At 40.6% G+C, this 16,505-nt stretch overlaps 1 protein-coding gene across 2 annotated transcripts in view; it reads right to left on the bottom strand.

Annotated features, from left to right (window-relative positions):
- Positions 1 to 3,727: 3,727 nt before the first annotated feature.
- Positions 3,728 to 16,505, bottom strand: part of mtcl2 (microtubule crosslinking factor 2) — an 84,575-nt gene continuing 71,797 nt past the window's right edge. For both annotated transcript variants that reach the window (XM_087833301.1, XM_087833302.1), the window contains exons 16-24: positions 15,986 to 16,138; positions 15,183 to 15,299; positions 13,628 to 13,692; positions 13,344 to 13,506; positions 12,601 to 13,197; positions 12,213 to 12,480; positions 11,512 to 11,730; positions 9,975 to 10,405; positions 3,728 to 9,703 (exon numbers count right to left, since the gene is read on the bottom strand). In XM_087833301.1, the coding sequence (XP_087689427.1) occupies positions 9,569 to 9,703; positions 9,975 to 10,405; positions 11,512 to 11,730; positions 12,213 to 12,480; positions 12,601 to 13,197; positions 13,344 to 13,506; positions 13,628 to 13,692; positions 15,183 to 15,299; positions 15,986 to 16,138 (2,148 nt within the window). In that variant the 3' untranslated portion in view covers positions 3,728 to 9,568. The remainder of the gene's footprint in view (positions 9,704 to 9,974; positions 10,406 to 11,511; positions 11,731 to 12,212; positions 12,481 to 12,600; positions 13,198 to 13,343; positions 13,507 to 13,627; positions 13,693 to 15,182; positions 15,300 to 15,985; positions 16,139 to 16,505) is intronic.

Below are 16,505 nucleotides of genomic sequence, written 5' to 3'. Positions count from 1 at the left end.
ACTAACCCCAAGTTGCTCTCCGATGCGTCCATCGGAGTATGAATGTGTGTGAATGTAGTTAGAAAAAGCACTAAGTATAGATAAAGTGCTTGTGAGAATGGGTGTGACTGGGTGAATGTGGCATGTTGTATAGAGCGCTTTGAGTACTCCGGGAGAGTAGAAAAGCGCTATATAAGAATCAGTCCATTTACCATTTACCATTTACATGTGAGTGTAAGAAGATGCAAAGAGGGTTTTATTATGTTAGGTTTTATTAAGTGTTTTAAATTTTACATTCTCAGAAATCCAGTTTTTCTTTTCGTGGTGCGATAAGGGGTACTTTTTAAAGAGACTTTGATAACAGTGTGTTCGTATGTAATTATATGTTATTTCATGTATTTGTGCACATTTCACATGTTGCTAATGTGATCCTTCATGCACGGTAAGAGACAATAAAACATTTCCTCCAAGTGGAAATTTGGCCCTAAATACAAAATTGCACAAAGTCTGTGCAAGTCCAAAAACGAAGCAAGAGGAGAGGGCGAGCTAGTGGTGGGATATGTCAAAAGTATGAAGAGAAGAGGAAGAAGCAAAGACCCACAGCTCCCATTCCAAATCAGCATGTCATCTTGGAAAATAGAATATAATTTATCACTTTGGCCAACAATAAGTTACAACCCCAACTGGTCGCGGCAGATGGCTGTCCCCCCTGAATCTGGTTCTGTCATGGTCCCAATGTTTTTATTTTATATTATTATTATTATTATTATTATTATTATTATTATTATTATTATTATTATTATTATTATTATTATTAACAACAATAATAATAATAATAATAATAATAATGATAATAATAATAATAATAATAATAATAATAATCTGTGGTTTCATCATGGTTCATGTCTACTAGTGTTTTGGTTCCTGTGCTCCTCATATCACTCTTGCCCCTGTGCCGGTTGTATTTCCTGTTTTACTTTGAAGGTCCAGGTCTCATGTCAGTGTATTTTGTTTTGTTCTCCTCTGTCTTGTCTGCATAACTGGTGTCAGCCATGTCTCCCAGCTATTTCCTCTTTACACTGTTCACCTCTTATATCTAGTGTCTTAGTCTTCTCATGCTCGGTGTCTTGTCGTATTCTCTCCATGCTCTTTTTCTCCCTTTGTGTCCTGGTAATATTCTAGTGCCTAGTTCCTGCTTTTGTTCCTCCTAGTCTACTAGTTTTAGATTCCAGTGTCCAGTTTAGTGTTTAGTTTCGTATTTGTGATTTTGGTTCGTTTTGTGATGTTTATTTCTTTAAGAGTGTTCCCAACAATAAAGATGCGGTTTAAGTTCAACTTTCCATTTTTGGGCCCATGTTTGAGTCCTTCACTGAGAAACTGCGAGGGAGAATCTCTTTCTTGCTGACATAGCCATTTAACCCTCACTCTGTTTTATGCGCTCTTCTGCAAGCTGAGCATAATAATAATAATTCATGGTATCTTATCAGTGTGTGCATAAAATGTGTCTTTTTTCAGTGATTGTGTATTGGTATAAATAAGCTAGTGTGGATCGAAGTTGTGAAGGCAGAAGTTGTAGTAACACCTTTTGGCCACTACATAAATATCTCTGCCCGACTGCCCCTGGGGAGGGAGTCTGAGGAAAACCTGATGAAGAATCAAACTGCTGGTGGTGGACTGAACATGCAGTGCTGTCTGATACAGACTACCAATCCCCCAATCACAGTCAAGCATCACCACCACCGTCTCCCTCCAGTTAATGCAATCTAGTAGTGACCAAACCAAAGGGGATTTGATGTGTCACCACGCTAAACTGTAATACATAGAACACCTGCCTGCTAAATGTGCACGTTAACATTATTCTTGTGAGCATGAAAGTGTGCTGATGTTATTAGTGCACTCAAAGCATAATTGTTCTTATATAGAGCCTCACAGGGATCCTACAGGAAACACTCTTTCTTCCTTACTCCCACTCACGATCTTCTTTTGCAAAGCTGTTGGCAGCCCGAGAGTCCATCTTCGATCCCTTTCCTCTGCTTTAGTCGCACAAACAAGACTCTGTTGGATTAGATTGTTTCACACATTGTTGAGGAGCTTTTTACTCTTTGTTGTTCCTCTTCCATTCCTTGGAGATATTTTCTTTTCTTCCTATCCTTCTGATCACTTTCACATTTCATTCGATCTTATTTCCTTCCAACCTACACAGTGTTATTGTCACTCAGAGCCACATGGGGGTTTACAGACAAAGGAATAAAACTCTTATAGCTTCACACAAAACTAGATCAAATGCTATGTTGTTTAGCAAGCAATTTTGGCTGTTTTTACAGGGAGCAGGAAGTTAACTGCTGCCTAATTATTTTCCTGTATAATTCGAGCTTTCATATTGTATTCCAAAAGCTGAGTCTCAACAAAACACCATCTGTCCAGTCCACCTAATCAGATGGAGCACTGCTAAAGCTCTTCTGCATTCCCAACCAGAGATGATAAATACTTATGAATTTAAGCACGTCCGTAACATCATTTTATTTTTCTTAGGTACACCTCTTCAATTCAGTTTTGTTTATATAACCTGGGTAAAAAAAAGCCCAGTTTATGTCATACAATGATCAGACGTCCTGATAGTGTTGAGAGGAATGCAACAGTAACTCAAACAAGCACTTAGGACCAAGGCATGTAGAAAAGCTCTGAAGGCATGATAAGAACATTAAAGCAGATGGGCTGCAGCAGCAAATGACCTCACTGGTTGTCACGTCTGACAGCTAAGAACAAGAAACTGAGGCTACAGTGTGCATGGGATCCCCCAAAAAGTGGACAATGGAAAATAGGAAAAACATGATCTCCAGTTCTGCTGCAACATTTGGATAAGTAGGATCACAATTTGGCATAAACAACATAAAATGAATTAAAATGTATCAATGACCCTTGTATCAATGATTTGGCTTGTTAGTGGTGGTGTAATGGTATGGAGGATTTCCCCCCTTAGTACTCAGAAGGGGTTCAAATCAGTACCAGCAAGATATAACTAATGAAGTGGCCAGTGAGTGTATGTATATGTATGCATGCTTCTGGACATTTATGGCCAGTGTGGTCAGATAAGATAGCACTTGATAACTTTGAGGCAAAGCTGGTGTTGTGCCATTTAGAAAAATACACAATAACAACAATATAGTGTCATTTATGTGCTAAACTCAAGATACTGTGAGGGGTTCAAAGTTTCACATTACCCTTTCTGCTTCTGTAAATTCTTAAAATATTTGTTTTGAAAATCTTTTAATTAGATTTTTTTAATTTTTCAATTTGAATTCTTACTCCTAGAATTGCAATAAATAAGTACAGTTCTTATATCAGGTCCAGTTATTCAAGTAAACCAGGAGCGCAGTTCATTAAAAACAAACCACTAAAATTAAATGGACCTTACCTATAGACATTAGTTTCCTGGTGTAGAATTGACAAAAGCTGCAGCAGTGAGCATTTATAAGACATCTTATGAATCTTGATGCAGGCAAGATGCAATGCAGGCATCTTGATGTCTTTGACACTGGTGCCTGCATTGCATGATCTGACCTTAACTTGGTTTAATTTGCCTAAACTTAAACAAACTGAGATGGAAAGATCCACTTGATATGAAACTACTTCTGTCTCACTTGACTACCGGCAACTGAGTTTGTGTCAGAGAAACACTGCAGAAGTCAAAATGTGTATACAAAAAAAATAAAAATAAAAAATGTACACACGACAAGAGAACAGCTCCTTTAAAATTCAACAAACATTTATTTGTGAAGTCTGTGACAAACAGGAGGCAGTTTTAATGTCATGTTTTACAAGCTACACTGGTTGGATAAAACAAAAAAAAAAAAAATCACCAACCCCTTTAAAAATCAACTTGGATCAAATTTTCTCATCTTCCTATTAATGTTTGCTGCCACATTTTATTCTCCATCAGCTTGAAAACGCTTCTATGTACAGAAGAAATGCTCAAGTGCGGCCTGTAAAGGGAGAGAGCTACATACGTCCACAGTGACCTGGCTCAGATCAGCTGTTGATATTCAGCTTTTCTCAAAAAAAAGAAAGAAAAAGAAGTAAGGACAAGGACAGAGTACAGACCTTTCTTTTCAAGTTGCAATACAAGGGACATGTTTTCTTACTGTGTACTCATTTTATTTTGCTTTCATAGCATTCCCCTTTTATTTAAGAATCAAGCAGTATTAAAAAAAGACAAGAGTATAGGCTATATAAAGCGAATATACAGGCAGTCTCTAGGTAATAGTTTAGCCAACATTATGAACAGCTAAATATTCACGTATAGATTCCCAGCATGTAATGATCATAAGAACAGATGGAAACAGATTAAATGGAAACAGATTAAAAAAGCTGGGGAAAAAACAAAAAGTTGCTTCGACAGGCTTACAGACACACAGGGAACAATAAGACTTGCAGTTTGCATCATGCAACCTGTAAGAAGTCATCTGTCAATGGCTGGTGATGTGTGACCTGCAAATCTGTTCTGTAGTGGCTGAAATGCCTCATGCTTATAACCTGAGGGGGTGGAGCATAAGGAACACCTGATTGGCAGGTGAGAAGGCTGGAGAGGCAGAAACAACTGACTGAGGAGGTCAGAGTCAGAGAAACTGGAGACGTTTCATTTTTTCATGGGACACTTGACCTCAAAATGAAATTCACATCTGGCCAGTGGAACCAGAGGAAATAGTTCCAAGTAGTTCCTGCCAGAAGTTATTTATTTATTTGAGTATCCCACTAATGATTAATGAAAAGAGACATTTATGCATTTATGACAAGTTTTTCCAATCATAATTTGTCTCTTTAAGCACCACAAGAGAAGAAAATTTATTTTTATCATATTTAACATAAGGCAGAAGACATTTCTCCAAATCTTACAATAAGTTACAATGAAATAATCTAGGCAGGCCAGAGGTAAAATATATTCATTTCATTTTGCTGTGAACAGTTCTGCTCATAGAAAACCAGTTGGTAGTAAATGTCATCTAATATTCATGTCCAGCTCTGACATCCTGCATGTTGTATTTGTTCTAATAAAAATCAAATACAATAGCAAAAATATGAAAATACAATAAGTTATTATCATGGTTTAAATTAACACAAACCAATTAATTTGTTTGCATTTTTGTGAAAAACATAAAACTCCAGTAGTCCCTGTTGTTTGGCGAATGCAGCAACGTGGCAGTTATATGCACGTGCTTTGAAGATGTGCCAGGACGTCATGCTGTCCGTCAAAAAAAAAACATTGAACTAAAATGTAAATTGGTCCACATTATCATTCAGCTGTAGGTCTGCACACAAAAACCCCCTCCTAAGGCTGCGTGTCATTTAGAAACTGCCGGACATGAATGCACAAGATGATAAATTAAGACGATTAACCTAAAGTCCAGGTGTAACTATGTGTGGCGTCATCATACAGAACGTACTTAGGTGGAGCCAGACATTTGCAGAAAAATAAGCCTTAATTAAACCGAGACATCTTTGTAGAGGAAAGGCACTAAAGTTACCTTCTTGTGGACAGTGAGCGTATAAGACAATAAGACTATAAGGCTAAAATGTCCAATGATGATCAATATATTGAAGAAACCCGAATCAAAGTGTTTAATGACACGTGTCAGAGGTAGAACAGATCCCGGTAAACTTTCCATCTAGAAATTTTGTTTCATGTGTGTCATCAGGAGTTTCAAAATAAAAGCTTTAGCGTTATTTCAGTAAAGAACAAAGTCTTCCGGCCTGCTTACAGCATCCATGGCACTTTTACCTTTTTATGTGCTGGAATCTGAAATTCAGTGGAAAAGGTTTCGAGAACCGATCCAAGACCGTGATTGATTTTATAGCTGTGGAGTATGTCTAAAAAAAAAAGATATAGTGGCAAAGTCTCATATTAGTGCAGGATAATAGTTCCTTTGTGGTTTGAGCCTATTCATTCTAGTGTTTAGTGGGGGAGACTGTGGGATGACTTAATCACTGGTTTGTGGCCGTTTCAGACATGCCACGGAGATTAATTTCCGACTTAGTCTGCTCCTGTTAGATTCTCCACAGTGTAAGAGCTTCTGCCTTTTTAATGGCTACACAGACCTCTCGTATGAGGAGCTCACTGAATGGAAAAGAAGCGCAGCAGTTTTATCAATGCTCATCATTACTAATATGTCTACACAGTCATCAGTGTAGTTAGCGGGTATAATAGCTAGTCACTTGACTGCTAACTTAGTCACAAATGTGTCAAAGCCAGTTTTAAGCATATTTAACCTCATGACTGGAAAAAAAAATGTAATACAGGACTTCGATAGATAGTTGCACGAACCTCACTTTCTTTCCATTCGGAGCCTGTGGTATCTATTTAATATGTCACAAGTCTTTCCAGTATTTATTTATCATTCTTGGTCATGTTTCTGATCAACAGCACCAGTATCTTTCCTTTTTAGGCCTTGCTCCCTTTCTTTTGCTTTTCTCTTATTAAGAATATGTTTTAGGATTCAGTTCATTTCCTGTATGTGCTTCATAGACGTAAAATGACAGCGTGAGGGAGAGTAGGTCTACAGCAGTTCAGTTATTCTTTTATAATGAAGAGTCAGCATCGGCAGTTGGCCAGACGTTTATGCTAAAAATTGCTGTTGGCACACATTTCCACTATCAGTGCATCCTTCCTGCAAAGCCTTAAATTATGGAAATGTCACGGAATGTCGAAAAGGCTTGACTTTTCAGTGCACTTGGATGCACGGGGTTATTCGTTTTCAGTGGTTTATCCAATCAGACTGCTTGGGTAGGACTGCATGTTGTGTAATGCTGTGGTTAAAAAGGAAAAATAAAAAAAATCAGTCTAGCCTTGTGGTACTTGGGTCCGTAGCTTTTGAAGCAGCGCCTGCTTTCATGCAGTTGGGTTTGAACCAGTTGTGAGGGTTGGAGAGGAGACAGCAACATTTAGACTGTGGGTTTTCTTCGGTGTGTTATTTAAATACACGCACTGTTTGTGTAATGCCCTATTTTAAACTGCTGAGTCATTAGAAGCCGAGAAACGCTGGTCTACTGCTCAAACACGAAGCGAAAGAGACGCGTTAGAATAGATGGATAGAAAACTGAGTGGACTGCCTTGTCAAAGGGCAGCAAGTCCAGAGCAGACTTTACACTGAGTAGCACCATGACAGAAAGACTAGAAACCGGCAAAATTTCAGTAAAACGTCCATAAAAATAAATATAACTAAACAAAAATAATTTACTCTCCATACAGCGCAGATAACCCTTGATATAAAAGTTCTGCTCTTACATCTGTTTAAGTACTTTATGCATTGTAATTACATGCATAAAAACAACCCTACTCATTTAAAAAAAGGCCTGCTGGGTTTGCAGTTTTCTTTAACAGAGTCCAGTTTTGGTGTGAGCTGACTATTAATAAGTGATCTGACAGGCACTTTGAATATCTGTTTATTGATTGAAAAAAGAAAGACATGGCAAAAAAAAAAACAAAAAACAGAGATAAAAGCCAAAAAACCAAAATGTTATTCAAAACCCTGCCAAATATGTTTATGATTAAATTACATTATTTTCTAATGTTCAATCCACTAAAAAGTATCACTCCTTGATATTTCTGTTGCGAATGAAGGATGCGAATATATCCTTCAGAAATATATTTTACATTGTTGTAACTGTCAGTTAGGGGGAAAAAGGTGATATATGTATAAATTAATAATATATCTTTAAATTTAAAAAAATCTAATACTAAATAAATAAAACAAATCTTTGAAATTATTTCCAGATGAGTAAAAAATGTCAGTGCTGCTGATAGTTTGTTGTTTACAAAACTGCATTTATGCTACATTTTTAAAAAACGTGTATGGGTTTCTACACTGCGTCACCAGTGCAGCCTTACAATGCAATGCAGGCGTGTGTCAGAGAGCAAAGGAGGTTAAGGGTGCTTTAAAACATCTGCCCTTCACCAGAAAGGGATTTATGAACTAATAAACCAGAAAACATGACAGCCACACACATCTAGCATGACCTCAAATAAAAAACCGGAATGCAGAAAAGACAGTGAGCAGTTTGAGCCCAGCTACACTGTTTCACTGATTCTTTAGTCTGCTGTTGAATCTTCAATATCACGTTTTTAAAGATTTATCGAATGGGTCCTTCCAAAACCCAGCAGTTAGTATATGGATGGATTGGATTTGCTTTGCTAGGAAAATGAAATACATTTAATGTGATGGTTTTGCCTCCGTCTGTGGCCTATTAGCTCCGAATATAGGTGTAAAAAGGTCAATTGTAATTGGTGCATTTCTATCTGATGCCATGGTCTTAGACTTTGGAATGGTCCCCAGTTAGTGTAACCAACTGAAATGTGTTGGGAAAGTGTGCTGTAGGACTGGACACCATGTCTTCATCACACCATCACTGAAAGGTTAAAGGAGGAATCTTGACATCAGCGAAGGTAGATCTCGATAATAAGAAACAGGCACTTTTTTTGCCTGCGGAAAAAAAGTCAAACCAAATGATAATTTCCCAACTGGACTGTGGAGAATAACCTACGCTAATCTATGAGGTTTAAATTATGGCTACAATGCCAGAAAAGTTCTTTTGGAAACCAAGCCTAAGAGTATTTTTGTTGCTTAGGTTTGCTAAGAAACAAAAAATAGTAGGAGGTCGTCTCTGAGATCACTTATAGCAAGACGTTTCTAGCAATAAGTGCGGTCATGCTGAGATATGCAGCCCAACAGTCTTTAAGTTCTTCCTTTAGGAAGGAAATGCTGTAAACGAGTCCTCGACTTAAAACAGATGCAGAATTTTTTTTAGATCCATGTTGGAGACACTCGCTGGAATGTTACCGTGCTAATCAATCTAAGCGGGATAATTTCATGTGTTTATGATAAGGTTCGGCGAGTAACTGTCTCTGCAGGTACCATCTCTGGAGAAATCACAGCTCTTAACCAGATTGCATCTCGGAGACTGATGGTTTCAGAGTTATGCAGAATATCTCTGTGAAGAATATCTTGTCTGTGGTTGTATGTCTCCTACAGAAACATCCGCACTTTCATTCCATATTTTCTTAACCTTGATTGTTTTTATATCTTAATGGCTGCTTGCTCAACAGCAAGGTGGCAGGTTGATGTCATCAAGTTGGATCTTCCATTCTGTTGTAGTACCTGTCATTGTGCAAATCTGATGGGGTGTTTAGTAGTTCCAGACCTGACATCTTTGTTTTATTTTGTAGCGTTTCTTTAGGTCATTGTTAGTTCTGTTATGTATGAAAGTATGTGTCTTTTCTGTTCTGCTGGTAGCTTGTATTGTTTCGATCTGATTAGGAGTTTTAGTCCCCCTGTCCTTGGCATTAGAATGGTACAGTCCAAGACAACTGATGCATTGCTTGGTGTGTTTGTGTGATTTCTTTTATGCGCATGTGGCAGTAGGTTTTTTTCAGCAGTCTATGCAGTGTGCTATCAGTGTGTGTGTTACGTTTGGCAGTGTGCCTACATGGCAGGTTTTAGGGGTGTGTGATGTGACAACAGTGAGTGTTTTCATGGCAGTAGCGTCTGTGAAGAATCGTTGTTTGCGTTCTGTACGTATGCGTGCGGCAGTAGTGTTGTCACTCGTTGTTGGTGTCCGCCTTCTCCTCTGTTGTAGGCAAAGACTCTTGTGGACGGTGCTTGCAGTGACGAGTGGATGCTCTTGATGGTCTGGCAAAGCAGGCAGACTGGGCAGTGCAGTCGCAGGGTGCATCCTGGGAAATGGAAAGATTGGAAATGGAAGTGTTATTTCTCCAAACATGGAGGTATGAATGTTTTTCCTATTGCATACTGTGCACAGTTTTTAATTAAGCTAAAGTGTTAAAACTGTACCGAGGCAAATTTAGCCTTGTGTCGATTGCATGTTTCTGAAAAAAATATCGGGATTTGGAAATTAAACAAAGAAGAAAAAAACAGCATTGAAACTTTGAGCTTTTATTATTGGTCTAAAACAAGCAACAGCAAGGTATCCTACATGGACCTCACCTCTGTCCCTGATCCAGCAGCAACGGCGTTGCTCATGGTTTCCTTGCCTCCTCCCATGATGCTGATCATCTCCTCCCCAGCTGTCTGTCTCATAAACCTCTTATTAACGATTCTGGTCACGCTGTCGTTGCCTCCACCCAACCCAGCCAGCGTGCCAAGTCCCCCAACAGCCATTGACACGCACTCTGGCTTGGGCTCATCAACGCTGCTGAAGACACCCAAACTTCCAAGGTTGCCGAGAGATTCTCTTTGGGCGCTTTCCCCAGACAGGGGGGCTCCTCCAGGGCCACGGCTGCTGCAGACATTCCTGAAGAATTCCTGGACCACGCCACCGTACCGCTGAGAACTGGGGTCTGATCCACACACCGCCACCCCCGAGGGTTTTCCTGCGGCAGGAAGGTGCCGAGCTGGGCTGGCAGTCTGGCTTGGTCCTGACACAAAGTGAGATCAACAATGGGTATGGCACTAAACAGGATCAGCTGATAGTTAGAAGCGTGCTTGATATTAAAAACATTTTCAAGATGTGATGAGCAGGAATTACTACTCACAACAAAAGTTTGTCCTTTTCCTTTCTAGTAATACATTTATACAAACGTTAACATCTCTTCCTAGACATAGAAAGTTCATGTTTCACACTTGAGGTTTTCCTTCCTTGCATACAGTTTTTTTTTTTTAACATTTCTGTTTAATATTATTACAGGTGACTATTGTCTATCTTGCCTCTTTCCTCCAGTGGATGTTTGCTGAGTTACTTTTTAACAAGCTACAGTGTGCTCATGTGCTCACTTTAGATAAGAAGGAGACCTACAAGGGAAGCAGCTCGGTTTGGGACTTTCCGTGCAGTGGAAATGTTAGCTGGGAAAGTTCTGGGAAGAAGCTGCTCTTTAAAACGTTTGCTGTTAGCAAATACACGCCTTCTCTGAATAACGGCTTTGAGGGAGTTAAGTTCTAACTTAACAGATGTTTTTATGGACTGAGTGTTACGTACTTATGATTCAAAATATCAGCCTTTCAAAATATATGGCTCCCCTCCTTGAGCGAGAAGCTTCTTCCTGTTAAAAGGGAGTTTTTCTTTGCCACTGTCGCCACGTATTTGCTTAATGGCAACTGGAGCATTTCTGTCTATTGTTATATTGTAAAGTCTTTCTGTGTAAATTTCCCTGAGATAATGTATGATGTAACAAGTGACGAGGAAAAAAAAGGCAAAAAATTAAAAAAAATTAAAAAAAAAAAAAAAAAAATTAAAAACTGCACTCATGTTAGCAGAGTTTACTCTTACTATTTCTCATTTGTGCTTTTTCTACTGTGAAAGACATAAAATAACTTTTGATGCAGCTTAGCAACCAGCTGGTACTCCTGCTTTCTCTGACATCTCAATCTGTTCACAAAACTGTACTAATTTGCTTTTACAGTAAAACTAAAAGTTAACAAGACTACATAACCCTGTGTCCTTTTTTTAAAGTGACTGTTTTTATTGGCACTTAATACTTCTGACCATCACAGAGTTGATGTATGTGTAGGTTTGTTCAGCGCTTACCTACGTCACCCCTCCACAGGGACTCTGTGCTCCCAGTGTGTTCCACGACACTGAATAGGCTGGAGAGGCCATCAGTGAGGCCGCTGAGGACGGGGCTGTCCCGGGTGGTGGTGGAGCGAGCCCAGGCTGAGCCTCCACCACCACCAATGGGTCTCTGCTGGAGGCTCCATAGGCTGCGGTCTCTGGAAGAGGAAGCCCCATCCAGTCTGGAGGTAGAGCCTAAAAACAAGGCAACAATGTTAGTCATCTCAAAACTTGAAAAGTATACATAAATAATCATCATCATCAGATCGTGGATACAAGCGGCGGAAATGGGCTTCCTCCGAAGGGTGGCTGGCGTCTCCCTTAGAGATAGGGTGAGAAGTTCGGCCATTTGAGAGGGGCTCAGAGTAGAGCCGCTGCTCCTTCACATCCAAAGGAGCCAGTTGAGGTGGTTCGGGCATCTGGCAAGGATGCCTCCTGGGCGACTCCTGGGTGAGGTGTTCCGGGCATGTCCCACTGGGAGGAGGACCCAGTGCAGACCCAAGACATGCTGTAGAGATTATATCTCTCGGCAGGCCTGGGAACGCCTTGGTGTTGCCCTGGACAAGCTGGAGGAGGTGGCTGGGTAGAGGGAGGTCTGGGCTGTTGCCCCTGCGACCCGGATAAGAAGATGGAAGAAGATGGATGGATGGACATTAATAATCATAAAACAAATTTACCAGAAGACACTCTGCGTTGTAGTTTTGGTGATCCGTATTTGGGCGAGCAGCACGGCCTCTCGATGCGGCTGTGAACTTTATCGAGTGATGTGGATATCTGCCGAGTTCTTGCGGATGCCAAAGAGGAAGTGGCTCCTGAAGAGGGACGAGGAGACCAGACTTTGGAATGTAACCCGGTGCCTCTGCTGCTGGGAAGGTTCTCGGTTTGAAGACCAATGCTGACGTATTGGGTTGCAGTCTGTGTGGACCTGGTGGACACAGCGACTGCCTGTGTGGAGAAAATAAATATTTATTGATAACAAGCAAAAAAGTGAACCCCTATTGGAATCAAAACACAAACTTGTTTTCCTTTTAATAACTAACTGAGAACCTTAATAAAAAGCATTACCTGACTCCCAGGTTCCTTGCCAGATTTTCTCTCCAAAGATGAAGAGCGAATGGCCTGTCGAACACAGTTGGTCATTTCCTTCATGTCGTCACTTAAATTGGCTGAAATCTCTCCGATCTCCAGGGTGTGATAAGGAGAAGAGGGCGACATCCCATCAACCACATTGTTAGCCGAGCCGCTAACCGTGTTACTGATGACGCTGGGCATCGATCTGGCAATACAGCTGCTTCTGCTCTCCAACAGCTCCCTGTGCTGGTTGGACAGGGAGCTCAGCCACTGCTCATAGGAGGACGAAAAGGAGGATGCAGGTTGACGCTGAATGTCCAGGGTTTCCACTGCAGCTACGCCGGCATCTGAGCCATTCACCTCCAGCAAGAAGCTCCCATTCTGAGTGTGCTCTGGCTCTTCGGCCTCCTGGTTCCTTCTCCAGTGATCAGTGCGTCTCACGGCGGGAGGGCTGTAGTAGATCCGGATGCCGGTGCGGTCTGGAGCAGTGTAGCTCCTCTGCACAGGCTCCAAGTCCAGCTGTGATCCTACTCGACTGCAGGAGCCGCTGGGACCATCCCATGTTTTACAGGTGTCAACGATCTTAGGGGTCTGAAACAAGAGACAAGAGAATAATAAGACAACTTTCTACTTACTTGGCTAAAACATTACAATATATACAGCTAATTAGGTAAATATAGTAAATAATATACTATAAGCTCCATGGCTCCATAGCTCTGTATAAATAAGCTGTTAACCTCATTGGTTAGGCAGGTCCAATTTTTTCTGGTGTTGTTGCCCAGATCAGAGGGAATGAAAAGAGGCGGGGCAGCAAGCTGTATTTTCTCCCCCTGATTGGCTGTTCCGTTGACCTCCGAGCACTCCAGCTCTAACGTGGACTTGATCCTTTTCACCAATGAGCTGATGAGAAAAGAGAACTTATGCTTAGCTATCAAGATAACACACTGATATCATTTTTTTTAATTACTAGAGTAATAGGCTAAAATTTATGATCTAGCTGAAATTGATCTATTATTGTTACCTTGGTGACCCTGTTCCGTTAGCAACGACTGAGTCCGGAGACGATTCATCGCTCGGTGGCTTCGACTTTAAGAAGAAAAGAGATCCAGGCTGTCAGTGAAAAGGAACTCGCTGGATCTGCTTTTTTAAGAGCTTATTAGCATTTAAATAACCTGCATCATCTACACAAATTATTCCTGTAACATTCTTTATTTATAGTTTTTTTTTCACACCCCAAAAGACATCAATAGGTTATTCTGACAGGAGAAAGCGGAGACCTTGTCTGGTATAATATGTCTGTGGCAAAGTGTATCCAAACACACATACACACACAGAAGGTAATGCTGAGTCAGTGTGTTTTAGGAGGAGTGATCTCACACTCAGGAGCTAATTCACCATGGGTAAGATAAAAATGAGAGACAGTGGGAGGAAGGAAAAAAGGACTTCTGCAGGTGATGTGTTGTACAGATGTACCGGTGGATTTTCACTTTCAGCTGCAAGGCAGGGAAAACAAAATATATTTCTAAATATATAAATAATATGAGATTCTAAGAGGACTTAACCATCATGTAATGTTAAAAAGAATCCTAGTAATCATTACAGAAACTGGCCTAAAGGGGGCACTGAAACCAAATGTCAGAAATCTGTGAAAGCTCTGACACTGTAACACAAGCATGTGAGGTCTGCGTTTGACAGAGTGCGACACAGACACACAAGTGTGCACACACACTGAGGAGATTTAGGCAAAGGCAGGGAGCAGAGTGAATAAAACAAAAAGACAAGTTGTGTCCTTTCCAAAACGCCATGTTTCAAATAAAATAGGATCACTCGCTGTAGAGGAGGAATAAATACCAGAATAAATACTAGAAAGCAAAGAGAGCAAGAAAGAGTGGACACACCAGTCTAAACATCTAAAAAACAAAAAAGCAAAACAAAAAAAACTAAACACAGATGACAGGCTCCTGTCTGTGTGTCTGGATTTTAATTTCTGCCTGTGTGTTTGAAGAAAAGACCTTTAATGACCACTGATGCAATCCCTCATCATCCTTTCCCAGACATGCTGCAGGAGCTTGGCAGTGACTGCGCTGGTGTATAATCAGCAGATATGACTGACTATGTTTTCCCGGTGAGCTCAGCTCAACCACAGCAAGGCAGTCACACAAGTGAGGGTTCTCCTTACTCACATCATGACATTACCAGCTGTGTGGTTAAAGTCGGAATCAACCAAACTTGTCTGAGATAAAAATAACAACCCCAAAGATGGCAAATGTAGTCATCTAAACTTTAAGCCTCGGCGGTAAACGTGACCTGCTCAGCATAAATGAGTGGACTTAGTTTCCGAAAGACATCTTTTTAAAACATTGAGACCACAAATAGAGCTGACAAGACATTTAAGCTGCTGCAAAGCTTGCAAGAAAAACTGAAGTTCTTTGAGAAGTCGGAATAACAAATAGCCAATAATCAATACTTCGTCAGTGTACTCCTTATCTCTGACACGCACCTTCGTCCTTTTAGATTTTATCATCACAAGATAAGCTTTGACATTTCTCTTCCTAACACAAGCCCACCCATCATACCTTCCCCTGCTGCGCAGTGGCCTCTCTCAGTCGCTGCTCCCACTGAGCTCTCTCCTGGCTGAATCTCTCCAGCAGCTCCAGCTTCTCTCTGCCCCAGTTCCTCTCGCCGATCTGGAGCTGATTGGTCCGCAGGTGGGTTAAAAGAGAAAGGCGAGAGGAGGTGGATGAGGAAACAAACTGGATGTGATGTTGAAATTATGTGAAAGTCTCCTTCTATTATTATTATCTTGCCTTTAAAGCGCTTTGAGTGCTCGGACAGAGTAGAAAAGTAGAAGAACCAGTCCATTTACCATTACCATTTGCCTTTTACTTTGCAACCTAACTTGGTCACCGACTTTGCATACAAAAGTAGTTGTATAGATTATATTTAACATGCACACACTCACAGCAGCTGTGCTGTGCATTTGTGTATTACTGTGCAGATAAAGCAATAAAGCAACTAAGTAAATTTCAGAGGAAATAACAAATAACACTGATCCGTACACCAGTTAGAAAGAAAACAAAAGGAATATTAAATGGAAAATTAAATGATGTAATAACTACTAATAATTATCCATATTTATTTATCTAAATAAGAATGTTTGCATTTCGTAGGGCTGCATCTCTCAATCCCCCTGCAAGGAAGTGATACAAGTGAAAGAAGGAGTGGTTGAGCCAAAGCAATCAGGGACTGAATCAGAGCCAATGATGAAGTCTGTCAGGAGGCTAATCATAGTCATATAGCTGAGGTTACATCCAATATTTTTCTTGTAGTCCTTTTTATTTAAAATTAACCATCACTCAACAATTTTCTCAGGCATTACCTGTTTAGTTAGGTCCATCACTGCTGCGTAGGATTCGGCCAGCAGATGCTGATGTTCTTCGCGTTCCCTCTTCAGTGCCACCTTTAGGTCTGGAGGTTCCAGTGCGTCAGTGGAGGACATGGCTGTTGCTGATTTGCTGGCTTTGGTCTCGAGCTGGAAAGTCAGAGGGAAACATAGTAAGCACCAAAATATGCTGATTTTCCTCAAAGTTCAGGGAAATAATAAAATGGCAATGGTGACTACTCCTTTTCTCAGTAACAATACACTCCAGATCAGTTCAACACTCCATCCCGACTACGCTGGGATTTTCTGATAGCTTGCCTTCTTCCCATAGTGCATCATGGTGCCAGATGTCCACTAGGCAAGCATGGCAAAGCAGCTATCTGATGTAAAAGAAAATTTGCTTGATCAGACCAGATCACCTTATTCCATTGTGCCGTGGTCCGGTTCCGCCCATTGTTGGTGCAGTAAAAAGAGGTCAGCATGGGCACCTTGACTGGCCCGTGGTCATGCAGACCCA

This window comes from Neolamprologus brichardi, chromosome 20 (genome assembly GCF_056152115.1).
Source record: "Neolamprologus brichardi isolate AB-2024 chromosome 20, ASM5615211v1, whole genome shotgun sequence".
Classification (NCBI taxonomy): domain Eukaryota; kingdom Metazoa; phylum Chordata; class Actinopteri; order Cichliformes; family Cichlidae; genus Neolamprologus; species Neolamprologus brichardi.
This window is presented reverse-complemented; position numbering and strand designations above follow the sequence as displayed.